This window comes from Delphinus delphis, chromosome 10 (genome assembly GCF_949987515.2).
Source record: "Delphinus delphis chromosome 10, mDelDel1.2, whole genome shotgun sequence".
Lineage (NCBI taxonomy): Eukaryota > Metazoa > Chordata > Mammalia > Artiodactyla > Delphinidae > Delphinus > Delphinus delphis.
The window spans coordinates 42,867,181-42,882,782 of record NC_082692.2 but is presented as its reverse complement, the minus strand read 5'-3'; the positions used below and the strand labels follow the sequence as shown (position 1 = coordinate 42,882,782).

The 15,602-nt window shown below is 35.4% G+C and overlaps 1 protein-coding gene across 4 annotated transcripts in view; it reads left to right on the top strand.

The window, feature by feature from the left end:
* HMGCLL1 (3-hydroxy-3-methylglutaryl-CoA lyase like 1) overlaps window positions 1–15,602 on the top strand; it is a 137,628-nt gene that overhangs the window by 52,083 nt on the left and 69,943 nt on the right. For all 4 annotated transcript variants that reach the window (XM_060021353.1, XM_060021352.1, XM_060021355.1 and 1 more), the window contains one exon: window positions 15,451–15,546. In XM_060021353.1, coding sequence (XP_059877336.1) covers window positions 15,451–15,546 — 96 coding nt within the window. The remainder of the gene's footprint in view (window positions 1–15,450; window positions 15,547–15,602) is intronic.

Below are 15,602 nucleotides of genomic sequence, written 5' to 3'. Positions count from 1 at the left end.
TGCCAACCCTTCCAAAATCAAAAGTTGCTTCTGAGTGGATGACAATTCTATATTTCCAGTCCTGTCCTCTCTGATAAGTTTCAGCCGGACGTGCCATTAGCACCTGAAACTCAGCAGGTTCAAAGTCAGACTCATCATTGTTGATCCTACTTTATGCTCATAGCCTAACTGTTCCTTAGGGAATCTTGAATTTGAATTCTCAAAAGTCTTTTATATCTGGTCAGTTACTGACCAGTTACTGGTCAGTTACAAAAATTCTTCTTCCTCAGGAGAGCCTATTCCTGAGTCTCTTCTTTTCAATCCCATGGATGTATTAGTAATCCATACACTTATGGACTAATTATTGAGATAGTCCCTTCAATGATATTCCTAAGCACTGTTTCTCCCTTCCTTATGTATTTTGCCTATTGCTTCTAAGATAATCTCCCAGAAATACTAGCCTCCCCACACTCACAACCTCAGTTCTCTAGAACCTTCCTTCTCCCTGTTAAAAAAGTCTGGAAACCTGGACTGGGGTTCAAGGTCTCTTTACCTGGCCCTACTTCCTTTTGCAGAAGCTCCTGGCAAGCCAAACTGCCTCTTGTTCCTACTTACATCCTGACTCTGTAGCTATACAGCACTTTATCTATATTCATTTATGTACATCTCAGTTTCTACACTGCCCTGCAGTTATAGCAAGATGGTGTAAGAAGGCTTAAAACATTAAAGCCCTTTTAATTACAAGGTGTTGGAAACAACAGAAACCACAAAAGGATTAATAGTATTAGTAATACATCACTTTTCACAGAGTCAGTATTCAAATATCAGGGCTACTTTGATTCCTCCTCAAAACAAACTATCACTTTTCTTCATCCCAGTTGCCACTGTATATAATCCTATATATTGTTTATAAATATTGTCTGATGATCTGCTTCCCAGACTCTGAGAGTTATGGAGGTAGTGACCGTGTCTCTCTTGTTCATCACTTGTATCCCCAGTGCTTGGTGCAGTAAGTAGGTGCTCAATAAATATCGTGACATGAATAATGAATCCATCAGCCTGAAACCATAATAACATGGCTCAATTCTCTGGCATGGACAAGTGACTCTTACTTTTTGATCATGTATTTGGTCTTGTGTTACGAAGGCCACAAATATTTTCCTTAGGAAGACACAAACAGCTTGATGAGACTAGACATATTTCTTTGACTTGTCATTTTGTAAAATGTGAGCTATTATTATTTTACTAGCTGTCATGTGAGACCCTTTATCATCTTTAAGTCTTCATGACATTGCCTCTTTATTTGATTTAGTTAATGCTCTTTTCACATATTTGATTATTGTTGGAGAGAAACTGGATACGCTGGTGTAATTTCAGAGTAAAGTTTAGGAAGGAGGACAGGTAACATTAATGATGACCAGCCAAAGTTATATTTCAGATTTTATATTTTCCTAGTCCTTTTCAAGATACTTTTATTTCCCAATGGTTTTGTGAAGCTGCCTACAAAATACGCCTCTTTACCACAGTGATGCTCAGGAAATTCTCTTATTCCACAGTAGTGGAATTGTTTGATGGATTCAGTCTGATCTAGGACACACCCTGGGACATTTCAAAGGACGAGACTAGAGCCCCTTGCAGAGAGCCACTCTTCTCCTTGAACAGCTACTTAAAAGAAAAAAGGGACAAAACAAAGGGAAGGCCGTCCCTCTGTGAGCAGTAATAGGAAAATGCCTTCTGGCCTCACAGGAAGTAGATACATTTGATGGGACTATAAAATAACATGATTCATTGACTTAATCTATTGAGATGTAATGAACTCGGCCTAGGCTCAAAGTATTATTGAATAACTGACGGAATTCCCCACAAGCTCGTGAGGACAGCTGTGGCAGGGCAGAGGGACCTCTGTTCTGTGTTCTGTCTACACTCTGTCTGGAGCTGGAGTAAGTGACTTAACCTCCTTGAACCTTGGGAATCCCAGCAATGAAGCCTGCAGCCTGGGAGGGTTTAGGGCAATAAAGCCCATGAATGGGTCCCTGTCTGTGGATGCCCAGAGTCCAGGGCACCTGGCCCCAACCAGGCTCATCAGCGTTATCTGAGCGTATGCCTGACCGACAGACAACTGACTGACTTATTCCGGGTTCCATGCAGGTCAGTTACCTTCTCTGGGATAAACAGCCTTTTTCTTAAAGATTGAAGTATGTGTTTAGTTTAAATATTGGCTCGGAAAAAAAAGAAAATAAAGGTACTCATCCTTCAAATACTAAGGAATATGTTATATATTTCACTTTTAATACTCATCTGGTTACATGCATTCCAAGTCAAAAAAAAAAAAAAAAGAAAAAGGAGTGTTTTAAATAAATCACATATCTAAAAGAGCAGTGTGCCTGGATCAAAGATAATATCAAATTGAACTTCCAAAGTTATACTGGTCACATATTACATAGCACATCAAGGGTTTTTCAAAGAACAGTCTTGAGAGCATCCCATGTTTTACAATTTGTTTTTCTATAGTGGTGTTTGGATTCTAGATTTCACTGAGCTTGCCTGAGTGAGCCTTTTCTATTGTTGTGGTTGGAGGTTATCTCATTATGTAACTACCAATTTCATTGTTCTGTTGCTAACGAAAAAGGCCTTAAATCAACAGAACTCACTCATAATGGTAATTTGAACTTTTATATTATAACCTCTCATTTTTTTAAAAAAAATAATTTATTTTTTATTGAAGTATTGTTGATTTACAACGTTGTATTATTTTCAGGTGGACAGCAAAGTGATTCAGTTATACATAAACGTATTCTTTTCCACGTTCTATGACCTCTCATTTTTTGAGAAAATGTCATGACACCAGGCTCGTCTAGCTCAGAATAATGTCTGAGATTTGTGACAGAACGATTTTAGTGCACCAGCTTACATGTAATTTTCTGAATAATTTCTAATCCTTCTAGAGATCCTGAATGTGGCTCGAAATTGGTATTCTGTTAATTCTCTGCATCTTCGTCTGTTTCTTTCCCTTAAACATGGGTCATGGGAAGAGTCCTCCAGTTTATGTTTAGATTGCTGCTTGCTCACTTATTTCTTTTTTTAGCATTTCAAAACGTTTTTACAGCTTCCCTCCTACTGTTTTGTTTGGCAACAGCTTTTCTAACTAAAGCAGCTGAAAGAAAAGTTCCACAGTAGCAGGGTGCCATATAAAACAGGATCCCACACCTATAATCTAAATGGCCAGAAATGATAAAATACTTGCCATTAAAAAATACATGTTCTTTACAACTTATCTGGAAAAAGGGTTTCCTTAGAGTGACATATAATCTAAGGACATTTGAAATGAGTCCACATAGCCCCTCACTTCAGTGGAGCGAACAGCAGTAAGAGTAGAAAGAAAATGTGTTTATAAAAACTCGATGGGTTTACTGCAACTTTGGAATGTGGCTCTCAGTAATGAGCCTTTTAAATCATTATAAATACAATAATTTCTGAAGGTGAGCTAGAGTTTTCCATTATCTTTAATGTAGCCATTTGGTTTTAAACACGTTCATTCACACGAGTGATTAAAGTGAATGCCATTTATTTAAAAATAAGAATACATGAAAAGTACAAGACACTGTATGTTTATGTCTGTCGTATACAAAGTCTCAGTTATAAATATTTGCTCTCTGTCTCATTAACTTTTAACTTTTGGAATGGGTGGGTCCCAAGTCTGGCCACATCAGCAAGGGGCAGAAATAGATTTTCTCTGTAAAGTAGAAAGAAATATACATAAAAGGCTGTAAAAATTATTTACCAATCAGTCTAACACTTAAAAATATGGCCCAAGCACAGTGTAAGCAGGAAGGAATGTGTAAACTTTTCCTTGCCCTCCTTTTAGTGGTGATGCAATTAATGCTTTATCGGTAATGAAAACACATTTACTGGATTGAAGTTTAAGACTTAGATTTACATGGATGAGGTGCAGGAGACAGTAGCTTCTGCTCCTGAGCGCCCCCTGGCTTCTTTTTCTTGTTCTGCTCTTTTTGAGGGGGATGGGTGTGTGACGAGGCAAGGAAGGGGATAATTTGGCAGAGATGTTGAGTGTGTGTGTGTGTGTGTGTGTGTGTGTGTGTGTGTGTGTGTGAGCGTGACTGAAGGAGAGAGAAAGTGGAAGAACTGGTGTGGAGAGCTTTTGGGGAGAGCCCCGGAATTCTTTTGCTTATAAGGCACAGTGTCCTTGGCAAGGTAATTTCATCTTCTGCGAGTCTCATCCCCTATATCCTAGAGGAGTTGCCCTCTGCCATCGGCCAGAGAGGAGCCTGGTGAAATTTACAAGACCGCAGTTCCCATTTCGTGGGGTTACAGGAGTCCTTTCACCCAGATAGGCTAGTTAGGATATCACATGGTGATTTAGAGTTGCAAACGTGAGTGTTGCAAGAGACAAGCAAACATGGTATGCCTTTCATAGCCAAGCCTTATAAATTTTCTAGCATCACTTTTCCATACCATATTAGTTGATGTAGTTACAAAGCCATCCAGTTTCAAAGGGAGGGGATCCATGCCACCTCTTGACTGGGGAGGGGCGTTGTAGAGGAGCACATGGGTGGGGAGATATCATTGGAGCCATTTTTCTAATCTGTGACACTTATGTTTTTTAAAATGATCTAGTAATTAATCTAGTTCTGCATGTGTTTTTTCTTACTGATAATTAAAGAATAAATACAGCTGATAGAAAAGCGGGTTCTGCATTGTGAAACCCCCAAATTCCAAAAAATATATATATATTTTAGTACTCTCAGGGCTGCTAATGTTTACCTGACTCCTATCCACTCCCTATATACAATTGTGTTGCCTCACATGGGAGTCAGGTTGGTATTTGAGTGATTAACATGAAGTGCAATATTTTAAAGTGGCTCCATCCTTCAATTACGTCATTGCTACTGTTGTCACAGAGAGCATGCAGATTGCCTAAAGCATAGTCACAGATTTTTAAAACACCTTTGTCTCTCTCAGAAAAGAACATGGAAATATGAAAATGTTTTCTTCTTTTTATTAGGATGGTGAGCACTACATGTTTTTTCTTTTTGAACTTGTTTAAGGTTATACTTTGGAACAAAATTGGAAAAAAAAATGAGTTGCTAGCACTGTACATATTACTTGGCATTCAACAGTAACTCATTCTCGACCTAAGATGTAATTTCACTTCTGTGTGCAAAGAAAAAAGCAAAGCTTATAACGAAAAGCAATAATGTCAGAATTCTACTGGTTAGATTTTCTTATTTTTTTCACATCGTAGGGTATAATTCAATACTTTTTTAGACTTTTTTCCCCATGAGGCCAAAAACTATGATTCTACTCAAAGATTTACTATGCTCAACATGCACTGCTTTTCTAATTGCTTAATCTGATCAATTACATTTTGACTAAAAATTTGTTTTTTTGGTTCTTAGATTTATGAAATGTACCAAAAATGTTCAAATAAAATACTTTATCTCACTTTTTATATATTTTATAAATATATTTTTATATATTTTACTTTTTATATATATCTCACAATTATATTGTGTTTATCAAATTTTCTCTAAGTTTACTCATGAAAGAAAAAAATTTTCAAAGCCATTTTGATCATATGAAAATTCCATTTTTGTATATGATTAAAATTATATTAAAATTGGACCATGAATTATCAGTATGCAGCGACAGTTTGAAAGGTCTTGCATATAATACAATTGCATAAAAGCTGAATAGAGTACAGTTTGGCACAGAAAGACTTGATTCTAACTTTTTAATGGCATTTTCTGCATTATGCTGATTAGTTTGTCAATCTTATTTTACTATAAACTAATTCCATTGATATAACTCCTGACTAAGCCACTTAACATGCAATCCACTTTAAGAGAAGCAGAGTTTGTCCTGTGGACCAGACTCCAAGGAACTAAAGTATTTCCTGGGTGCCACGGTTATGACTCTCACGGGAAGAATCACAGCCATTAGTGAAAACCAGGTTTAAAGTTTAAAGTGTTAAGATTAAATGTGGACTGTTTTGATCATAAGTTTTAAGTATGCCAAGCATCACTTGTTTTTAAGAATTCACGATCCTTGTACGTTGAACACTGAAAATGAAACATATACTAATTATTTTTAAATTGATTATGGTTTTAAAGACATGTTTTGTTGATATGTTTATAAAGAATTATTATTCCAGTTAATTTTTAAAAATAAAAATAAAGTATTTTTTCCTAATTTTTAGATATACACACAGACAGACAGACACACACACACACACTACACGCACACTGATCTAATATTGCCTGGTTAAATTGCTGGAAAGTTCTCTAGGAGTCATATGGAATAGTAAACATTGGAAATTAGATAAATCTGTATGCTAAAAGTAATATTACATTCCAAAAATAATATTAAGCAATAGGTTAGTTTTATATTTCAAACTGACACATTAATGAGACATATATATGCTAACATTTCACTTCTTCCATATTTGATAAAATAAAAGGAATACAAATGTATATTATTCACTTAGAGTAAATATAAAACATTTACATTCTTATACTTAAAAATTTTTATCCAAATTCATTTATCCTGAATATCCAATTTATCAAATTAAAGGCTGATTGGAATTATATTTTTAGAATAATAGAATATTTTGTAACATCTATGAATTTTAGCTATTTGTTCATCGTCAATGTATAGGACATTCTTTTGAAGAATGCTGTTCATTTTATAAATATCTTGGATAACTTCAAATTTGTAAAGGCAAAAGTTCAGAGTTTAAAACTGAGCTGCTTTAATTGTTCTAGGCACTCACATTCCTGTTTGCTTTATAAACTAAATTAAGTACTCTTTGAAATATCAACATATTGAAGCAAATTCACACTAACAACTTGAGAGCGTTAATACTACTTACTCCAGACCTTGTACTGCTGTGATGTGGGACTATCAAGAAATTTTAACACTGTTCTTAGTCAAGACTGATGCATCATGTATTGAATTCAGCTTATAGTATATAGTGAGAAACATATTTCTTAGTAGTCCCAAAATAGTTATTTCTTCACAAGTCCTCCAGGTTGTAGGTTTCCTGAGCTTTCAGTGACATCATTGTATCTGGTTAGAAATAACAACATACACATTTTCCGACAGAAAATCTGAGACCTGACTCTTACTTATTTCTGATATGATTTGGCAAAGTATTTTCATCCTTTATGCCTTGGATTCTTTCCATTCATTTATTCACCCATTCACTGCTTTTATTGTGTCTCTGTTAAACACTGCATTGAATTCTTTTTTGTAATCAAAAATTGAATAATGTGTGGTTGATAGCAATATCTGTATAATGATCCAATTGTAAAGTTAAAATGGGTAATAAGAATGAAATCACTAAAAAAAAAAATTGACTCATATAATGGGGTTATAAAATCAAGTGAATATCTGTAAATGAGCTGTCATAAAATAGAACCTAGGAATCCAAATATGTTCAACAGTTTATCTTTAAGAGGTTGTCTGTCCAGGCTTTTCACGTTTTGTCTTCTGTAGTGCTTAGCCAGACAGAGCTCTTCAGAGCCATACGATGTCAAATCATTGCAGTTAGATCTTACAGGCTATTGTGACTGCATTGCTTGCCAGCATAACAAGAACTTTTTTGCTACAGCGCTCTCTTATTGCCAGTGAGATGGTCTGCCTCAAACCTCCCAAGCTTCCCCTCTGCTCACCAGCGCAGCTCTCCACTGTGGGCAGGGGGGCTTCCAGAAGGAAGTGTAAGTATAGAGGGGAAAGTCCATTTACAGTCATCGAGAATGAATACAATTAGACACAGTATTTTAAAAGTCACTTCTGCTCCCATGCATGAGAAATAACACTGTTGACAGTGTTATTAACAAACACAAAGGCATGATATATGAGAGGCAACACAGTTGAACGGAAAGAAAATTATACTGGGAGCTTTGAGACTTCTTGCCCCTACTTCAGAGTCATGTTGGGAACATGATTGTTTTGACATGGGACGACCAGGAGGGTGGTCACCAAAGGCATTGACCCGAACAAAGAATCACTAATGCATATTTGTTATGTTTGCCTTAGGAAACGGGAAATGTTATTGAATAAGATGACTCTGGTTTCTCTGTCTGGAACATTAGTCTCCTAGTGTATAACCCACAAATCCATTGGGTAGATTGCGTTTATTTTATAATTTAAAAATGAATATTTGTAGACATTAATAGATTATGATGAAAATGGCTTGCAGGTTTCACAGTAAAAGAGTGTGGGTCATGTATGCTGCTTGCTTGGGTCACTCCTGAGAAGCCTGCACATTCCTTCCAATAGAGGGCGGTACAGAGGCCCTTAGAACACAAAGGTAACGTTGAATAAGGAAGCACAGGAAATTATACACAGCCCAAATTAGTTTTTAGGCTTCTGGACTTAAGAATTTTTGTGAGTATGGTGTCAGACCATTTTAGCAGTGGCAGCCAAGACAGGGTACTGGGTAGAAAAAAAAAAAACAACTAGATGTTCAATTTTCCAGAGATTTCCTGTGTTTATTATTGTAAGACTGTGATTTATTAAAACTGTCTTACTTCGTCAAGCAGACCAAGATTTCCTCTGTGCTACTGAGGCTAAGATATATGGGGTTTGTGGAAAGAGTCTGTGAATGAGACAGGGTTGGAGTACCCAGGCTATAAGCTATTCATGGCTGGGTAGAGCGTTTTCACTTAATGGCTGTCAGGAAGGGTGCTTAGTCCCATTTTTTTTCTCATGGCTGAATTTACGAATGTGTACCTTTAAGAGGAGTTACTGCTCAAATTGAGTTTTGAGTTATAGGTTCTGAAACCACATTAGTTACATTTGTATAGTAATCTGTGGCATGTGTTGAAGAAATAACATGTCCTGTATCCATCCTTCCTGCTGCATAAGGAAAAGTATTACCATAAATGAGATATCATCTAGCCAGTGGAGATAGTATGCAAACACTTTCTGATATTGTCTGCTCATTTTGAAGAGATCTGAATGCTGTCCTGGGTGATGGTGGGGTAAAAAAATCCTTCAAATATATTTTTAAAAAATTATTCAACACAGTGTATTAGTGAGGGTTATAGGTCCATGAGGATAAATCTATTTCCTGGCAAAATTTAAGATGGTTTATTTAGCAGAGACTTTATAAAAATACATATACCCAGAAATATTATGGATATACCAAGAATAAGACATGCCAAACTGAACTCAAATGGTAAGGAAAAGAAATACTATAGACACCATAGATCTTTATTTCAGAGAGATTCTTAACTATCTTGATGATATGACTAAGAGCGAGGTAGGAAATTTCAACCAGGCTTGGAGTCTCCGAAATGTTATTATTTTTCTTTGATCAATGGAACTTTTTTCACCCTGGATGAAACTTTATTTAGAACCTCAATATACGATACAGACAGAAAAATAACCACAAAATATTTGTATAGTTTCCTCCCAAGACCCTGGATGGGGCCCTAGCAATATGCTCACCTGGTCATGTGTTTCAGTAAAATTTACAAAAGTTAGAGATTTTTGAAGATATTTAGACAATATGGAGGATGTGCTTAACAAAGAGGAATTAGAGAGTGTGCTTTACAGTCAGACAGGGTCCCGTACCTTCTCCCCCACTCACTGGGTGATTCTCCTCATCCTTTCCATCTCTGTCTACTTCTTCTTCTACAGAAACTGTCCCTGTCATTGGGTGGTTAAAAATGTTTGAAGAGGGCTTCCCTGGTGGCGCAGTGGTTGAGAGTCCGCCTGCCGATGCAGGGGACACGGGTTCGTGTCCCGGTCCGGGAAGATCCCACATGCCGCGGAGCGGCTGAGCCCGTGAGCCATGGCCGCTGAGCCTGCGCGTCTGGAGCCTGTGCTCCGCAACGGGAGAGGCAACAACAGTGAGAGGCCCGCGTACCGCAAAAAAAAAAAAAAAAAAAAGATGGAGTATCTTACCTGGATTTTAGATTCTACTCTAAACACATTTGCCATTTAAAAACAGTGCTAACTTCAACTCTGAGTAATTCTACTCCATCACACAATACAGTTGCCTCACCAGAGCCACCATGATGTATTGAATAATTTCTGTGGTGATGCAAAACAACTCAACTCCTCTCAGGAAGTTTGCATTCTCCTTATTTAATCACTCTTACTGAGTTAAAATCATAAAGGAAAAAGTTTTATGTGTCATACACGTGTGTGAGACTTTCACATAAAAAAAATATGGTAAATGCACCTCTGGAACTTAGTGACCTGTACAATGTGATATCTTTGTAATTATACTTGTTCTGGGAAAAGGAAAAAAAATGTTCATCAGTGATTAGATTCTAAATGAACGTCTCACACAACATATATTCAGTTGGAACTGAACAAAATTTACTCAATGAATATTTTGTTTTCTCTATCAACTGTTATTCAGAAGAGAGGTAAAGGGTATAGATACTTTTACTTTTCATTTCATTGGACTTGAAAATGAAAGAAGGGTATGAATTTAAAAATTAATTTCTATAGAATATCTCCATAATTATCAGAAGAATTTTAATAAACAATTATGTTTTAAGTTTGGGCTTATTAAACCCTTTCCTTTTATAGTATACTAGAGTATAATTTATCATAGAAATTATATTTGCATATATAATATATGAATAGTTGTGCTTTATGACTATTTTTTAATAATTTCATACTTTATGCATAGTCTTACTCCATTAAACTCTATGAATATTTTGCTCCTTTAAAAAACATGCCCCTGAGTTATTTACATTTGGCCTAGATAAGGGTTAGCTTAAATATTTGTCATTATTCTACTTTAGGTTGCCAAGAAAAATACTTCCTTACCTGCTTCATAGAACTTCAGATCACATGGCATTTGTATTATTTTGTATTTTTGGTATGTACACACACACACACACACACACATTTCCCACCACTAGCCTGTGTATTACATGTATATGGACTGCCTCTGCATCATTTTTTAATGCCATAATGTTAGATATATTGTAAGTGTATAAAATGTTGAAATGAGTCAATATTCAAACATTGAAGGGCATTTAAAAAGTCCATTTTTAAGGTCTCACGATATTTTAAAATTAGCTTTTGTATCCACCAATGACAAATTTTATAGTCTATTTGTAAAATATATATTCATATGCATTATTTTGAAATTCCAATAATCTCAGGGAATTTGGATGAGCATTTAACAATGCTTAAACTATATTTTAGCCACTGCTGTTGTCTGGAGAACACATTGAAAGCATAAATATTTAGGAGAGATTATTATATTCAGATAATGACAAAGTATTAGTAAAATGTCTAAATATGTGTAATGTGGAGTGTCCAAATATAATCACCCCATGATAGAGTTAGTAGCAAGTAAAATAAAACCTCTAAATAAAAGCTCTAAAAATTACATTCTAATTTTTGTGATGCTTTGCATATCTTTAAGATGCTTGCAAATTATTGCACAATTATTGTGACTATTTGAATCCATATCAAAATTTGGATACCTAGAACAATTAATTCACCATGGTATAGCCTGTTTGATTGGCTAGGTAGGTATGGCCATTCCCACACCATGGCCAGATGACGGCAAATCCTGTTACTAACCAAATAATGGGAATTTTTATGATCTTAAATGAAAAGTTACAGCAAAATCTTAAAAATATGTTAATTCAAACCAGATGTAGAAAGATTTTGTTAAGATGTCAAAATAGTACTGTAAAGGAATAGTTCTATTATTGTTTGACTAATAGTTAGACTTTAGACATTAAAATAACATCAGATTGAAGTATAATATAAACTCTCTGAGTAAAAAAATAAAGTAAAACAAGGATTTTATACCTTTAATTGAAACCTGCTCTACTTTATTCACTGTAATAAAATTATATCCTATCATGATTTCCTAAAGCTCTTTACATAATTGTCTTTATTGACCAAATTTAGCCAGAATACTATTATGTCTTAAATGACCTCATTATCGTGTGGCTGTTTTTAAAAAGGAAAATGTTCTGATTTGTTGGATTCTAATTAATGTATTTATCATAATTTCATTAATTTCAATGATTATCAAAGTTTAGCTTTCATGACCTGGGAATTTGGTTACTGTCATCTCTGCTTATTTTCTAGTTCTGCTGATTGAAATATCTATTAAGTCACAGTTTAATTACATAAATTTCTACATAATGATTCAAGATTTTTGTTAACCTACATATAGAGTGAAATAGTCACTTACAGATTAATATGGCCTATATTTCTTGAAGATTAAAATTTGTCTTGTCTCCTTCATGCTGTGATGCACTGCCACACCTTATTCTCTAACTGCATATTGGTTTGAGAAGCACTCTTTATTGATTTCTGTTATCATGTTAATGTAAATGTCTCATAAATAAACATACTGTGTTTAGTTAGACATAAGTATTAGTAATATCAATGAACATTATTCTCTAGTAAGAGTGTTTTAGATTTCATTACAATGTCCTAAAACTAGCAGTAACTTTACTTGTCTTTCTGATTGAAATTAGGAATAAGTGCTCTAAATTTTTTATGATAATTTGTGAGTGCATGTTTGCATATATATGTGTGTGAGAGAGAGACACAGAGAGACAGAGACAGAGAGACAGAGCTCACACTCTAGCCTCAGACACAAACTGGATATATAATCAAGAACTATGTTGAAATCTGCACAAAGGTTGACTATTTTTAAAAGAAGTTATAAAAGAGTGAGGATTACATTTTTGAGTAAAGTCACCTTCCTTATACTACCAGCCACTGTGTCCTATTAATTTTTCTCTGGTACTTCCATTCCCAGTGCCATTTCAGTGCAGTGGAACTTGTCACAAGCTGCATCCTCATCATTGCCTGAGAATTGCCTCTCTTTTCTCTTGACTGCCCTCTGCACCTCTCCCAAGTTAATCGTTCTAAAATACTGCATCTATCCCAGTCTTCCCTTGCTAATTCAGCACCCACTCTTCGTGGCTGTCTATTGTCTTCACAATAAATCCTGAATTTTTAGAATAATGTGAACCTAACTCAAGACACATCAAAGTGTGTGGCCCCCTGTCTTAATTTATAATCTATTTCTTGATTGTTTACCAATAATCTTTTCTAGCTGGATAGTGTATTCCTACTGCTACACCCACCTCTTCCTCTTTTCCAACCCTATTGATTTTTCAGTGTTTCAGCCTTTATGGCTTTGTAATGAATTATCTGAGAATTTAGTGGTGTCAGTAAACATTTGACATGCTCATCAAATCTTAGGGTCAGAATTTGAACAGAGTACAGGAGCAAAGTTGTCTCTGGTACACAGAGTCTGGGGCCTCAGGCTGAATCACCTGGAGCTCCTTCAATCACAAGTTTAAGGGTTAGGGTTAGGGTTACGGTTACGGTTAAGTTTAGGATTAGGATTAGTGTTGACTGTTGGTGGGGGGCTCACCTCCTCTTCACGTGGGACTCTCCATGTGGGCCTTTTCCTGTGGCTGCTCTGCAGGAGCTAGTTTTTCTCAGAGCAGATCAGCTGACTTTCCCATGGTGGCTCCCCCCAAGGAGAAAGCCATATAGAAGCTCTATCCTTTTTCATAAGCTAGCCTCATCATTCACATGGCATTATTTTTGCTGTGCTCTATTGGTTGGAGCAGTCACAAGCCTGTCTAGGTTCAAGTGGATGATAAATAGCATCCACTTCTTGATGGAGATCGGTGAGGTTTTGGAAGAACATGTGGGATTGGAAATACTGCTGTGGCCATTTCAAAAAAATGTCATTATGTCATATTAGGGACTGTAGTTCTTATCCCATATACTCTTTTAAACGTTCCTAGATTAGTAGAGGCCCTGCCAACCTTTCCCCATTCTGAGCTCTTATAAACTGTGCTCTTGTTCACAACCAGTATATTTTTTTGAATTGTTAACTTTCCTAGTGCATCTCTTTGATCTCCCCAACTATATTGCAAATTGCTCAGTGCAAGGACGTTACTTTCCAGTGTTTATATTTCCCACAGGGCCTAGCATAAGGCTTTGGACACAATTGATGTTCAATAAACCTCTGGGTTAAAGTGAAATAGGCTTAGAATAAAATAAGCTTTGGCTTTTATGCATCGTAGATGTCTGTGGTGGATGGTCTTTGTGAAGGATGCAGCTATGGGGTGGGCAATGGTGGCTGTGATCTCTAAGAAATAAGTGAACAAGAATCACATTTTAGACACAATTAAATGTGTTTGGATTGAATGAAACATGAAGGCTTAAATGTCAATAAGGCATGATGGCAGTCAGTGGGAAGTGCTTTTTTGCATCTTAAGTATTTAATTTTAAATTTAAAATGTATTTAAAAATTCATTTAATTATTCCAAAGAATAATCATTGAAAGTATTAAATTGAATTCTACGGGCATTTAACTCAGAGTCAATAAGACTAATGGACCAGTAAGAGTAAATATTGTAACATTTCACATTAAAAAAAATGTGTAGCTATGCTAATAAAAGCATTTATACTCTAATTTACTTTTATTTCCTTTTAAATTAAAAACAATACATGCTTATTTTAACAAGTCAAGGTATATAGAGAAAAAACAAGTCTTCCCTCAACCGTTCCCATACTGAAGATACAAAGTTTGGTTTGGTGCATGTTTTTACAGCTTTCTCCATGTTCATTTTGTATACTTTTCATTGTTTATATATTATTCCTTATATTTATTGTTCATGCCATAATTTATTATTCTTCAATATGCAAAGCTCATGGTTATGTCAATGGTAATTTCTCTATGTGATGATTATGGGATTTGATCATCAGTTATTGCTCTAGGAGGCTAAATTATAGACTTCGTAGCAAACTGGTAAATTTGATATTTTAATTCAAAGTTGGCTTTTTTTTAATAGAGTCATAGAAAATATACAAAATGAAGTCTTTGTAGGATAAGTTTCCTGCTGTGTGCTCCATTGTATTTATTTGTTCACGTTATAAGAACAAATAGTAACTCAAGGATAGAACTACATAAAGCAGTATGACTGTTACTAACTAAAACCAATAATATACTAAGGTCTCAAACTTGTTAAATTCTTCTAATGGATATGTGTAATTTACACTTTACTAAATATTGTAAAATTTCATATGTTAAAAATTATTTGGACGTAAAATTTTCATGTGGAAGGTAAATGCACAGCCTATGGCCTTTCAAACTCTTCCCACTATCAGGGGTATTGGAGTCTTGACCATAAAATGAAAGGAAGAGAATAAAGATCAGTCAAGTGAAAACACCGGAGTTCAGAATTCCTGACTGTCTGTAATCAGTCACTTAAACAGATCCTGTTATGTGAGGACGTTACACCCAGATCTGGTTATTATGTATTTATGACATTGAGAACTACTTATCTGGCATGGTTTTGCTATTTCAAACATGAATTGATAGAATATAATTGCCTGTATTATTATAACCTCCTGAAAAACTAAAAACATGATTGATAGAATATTCCAAGTCCCATATCTCTATATAACTATTATGTATTTAAGATGGCAGATCACACTGAAGTGATGAAGGGCATTCGTCAATATCCAGGAATTCGATATCCTGTCCTTACTCCTAATCTTCAGGGTTTCCACCGTGCTGTAAGTGTGCTACTAATCTTTCTAAAACTGATATGCTTCTTGTTGTAAAGATCTTT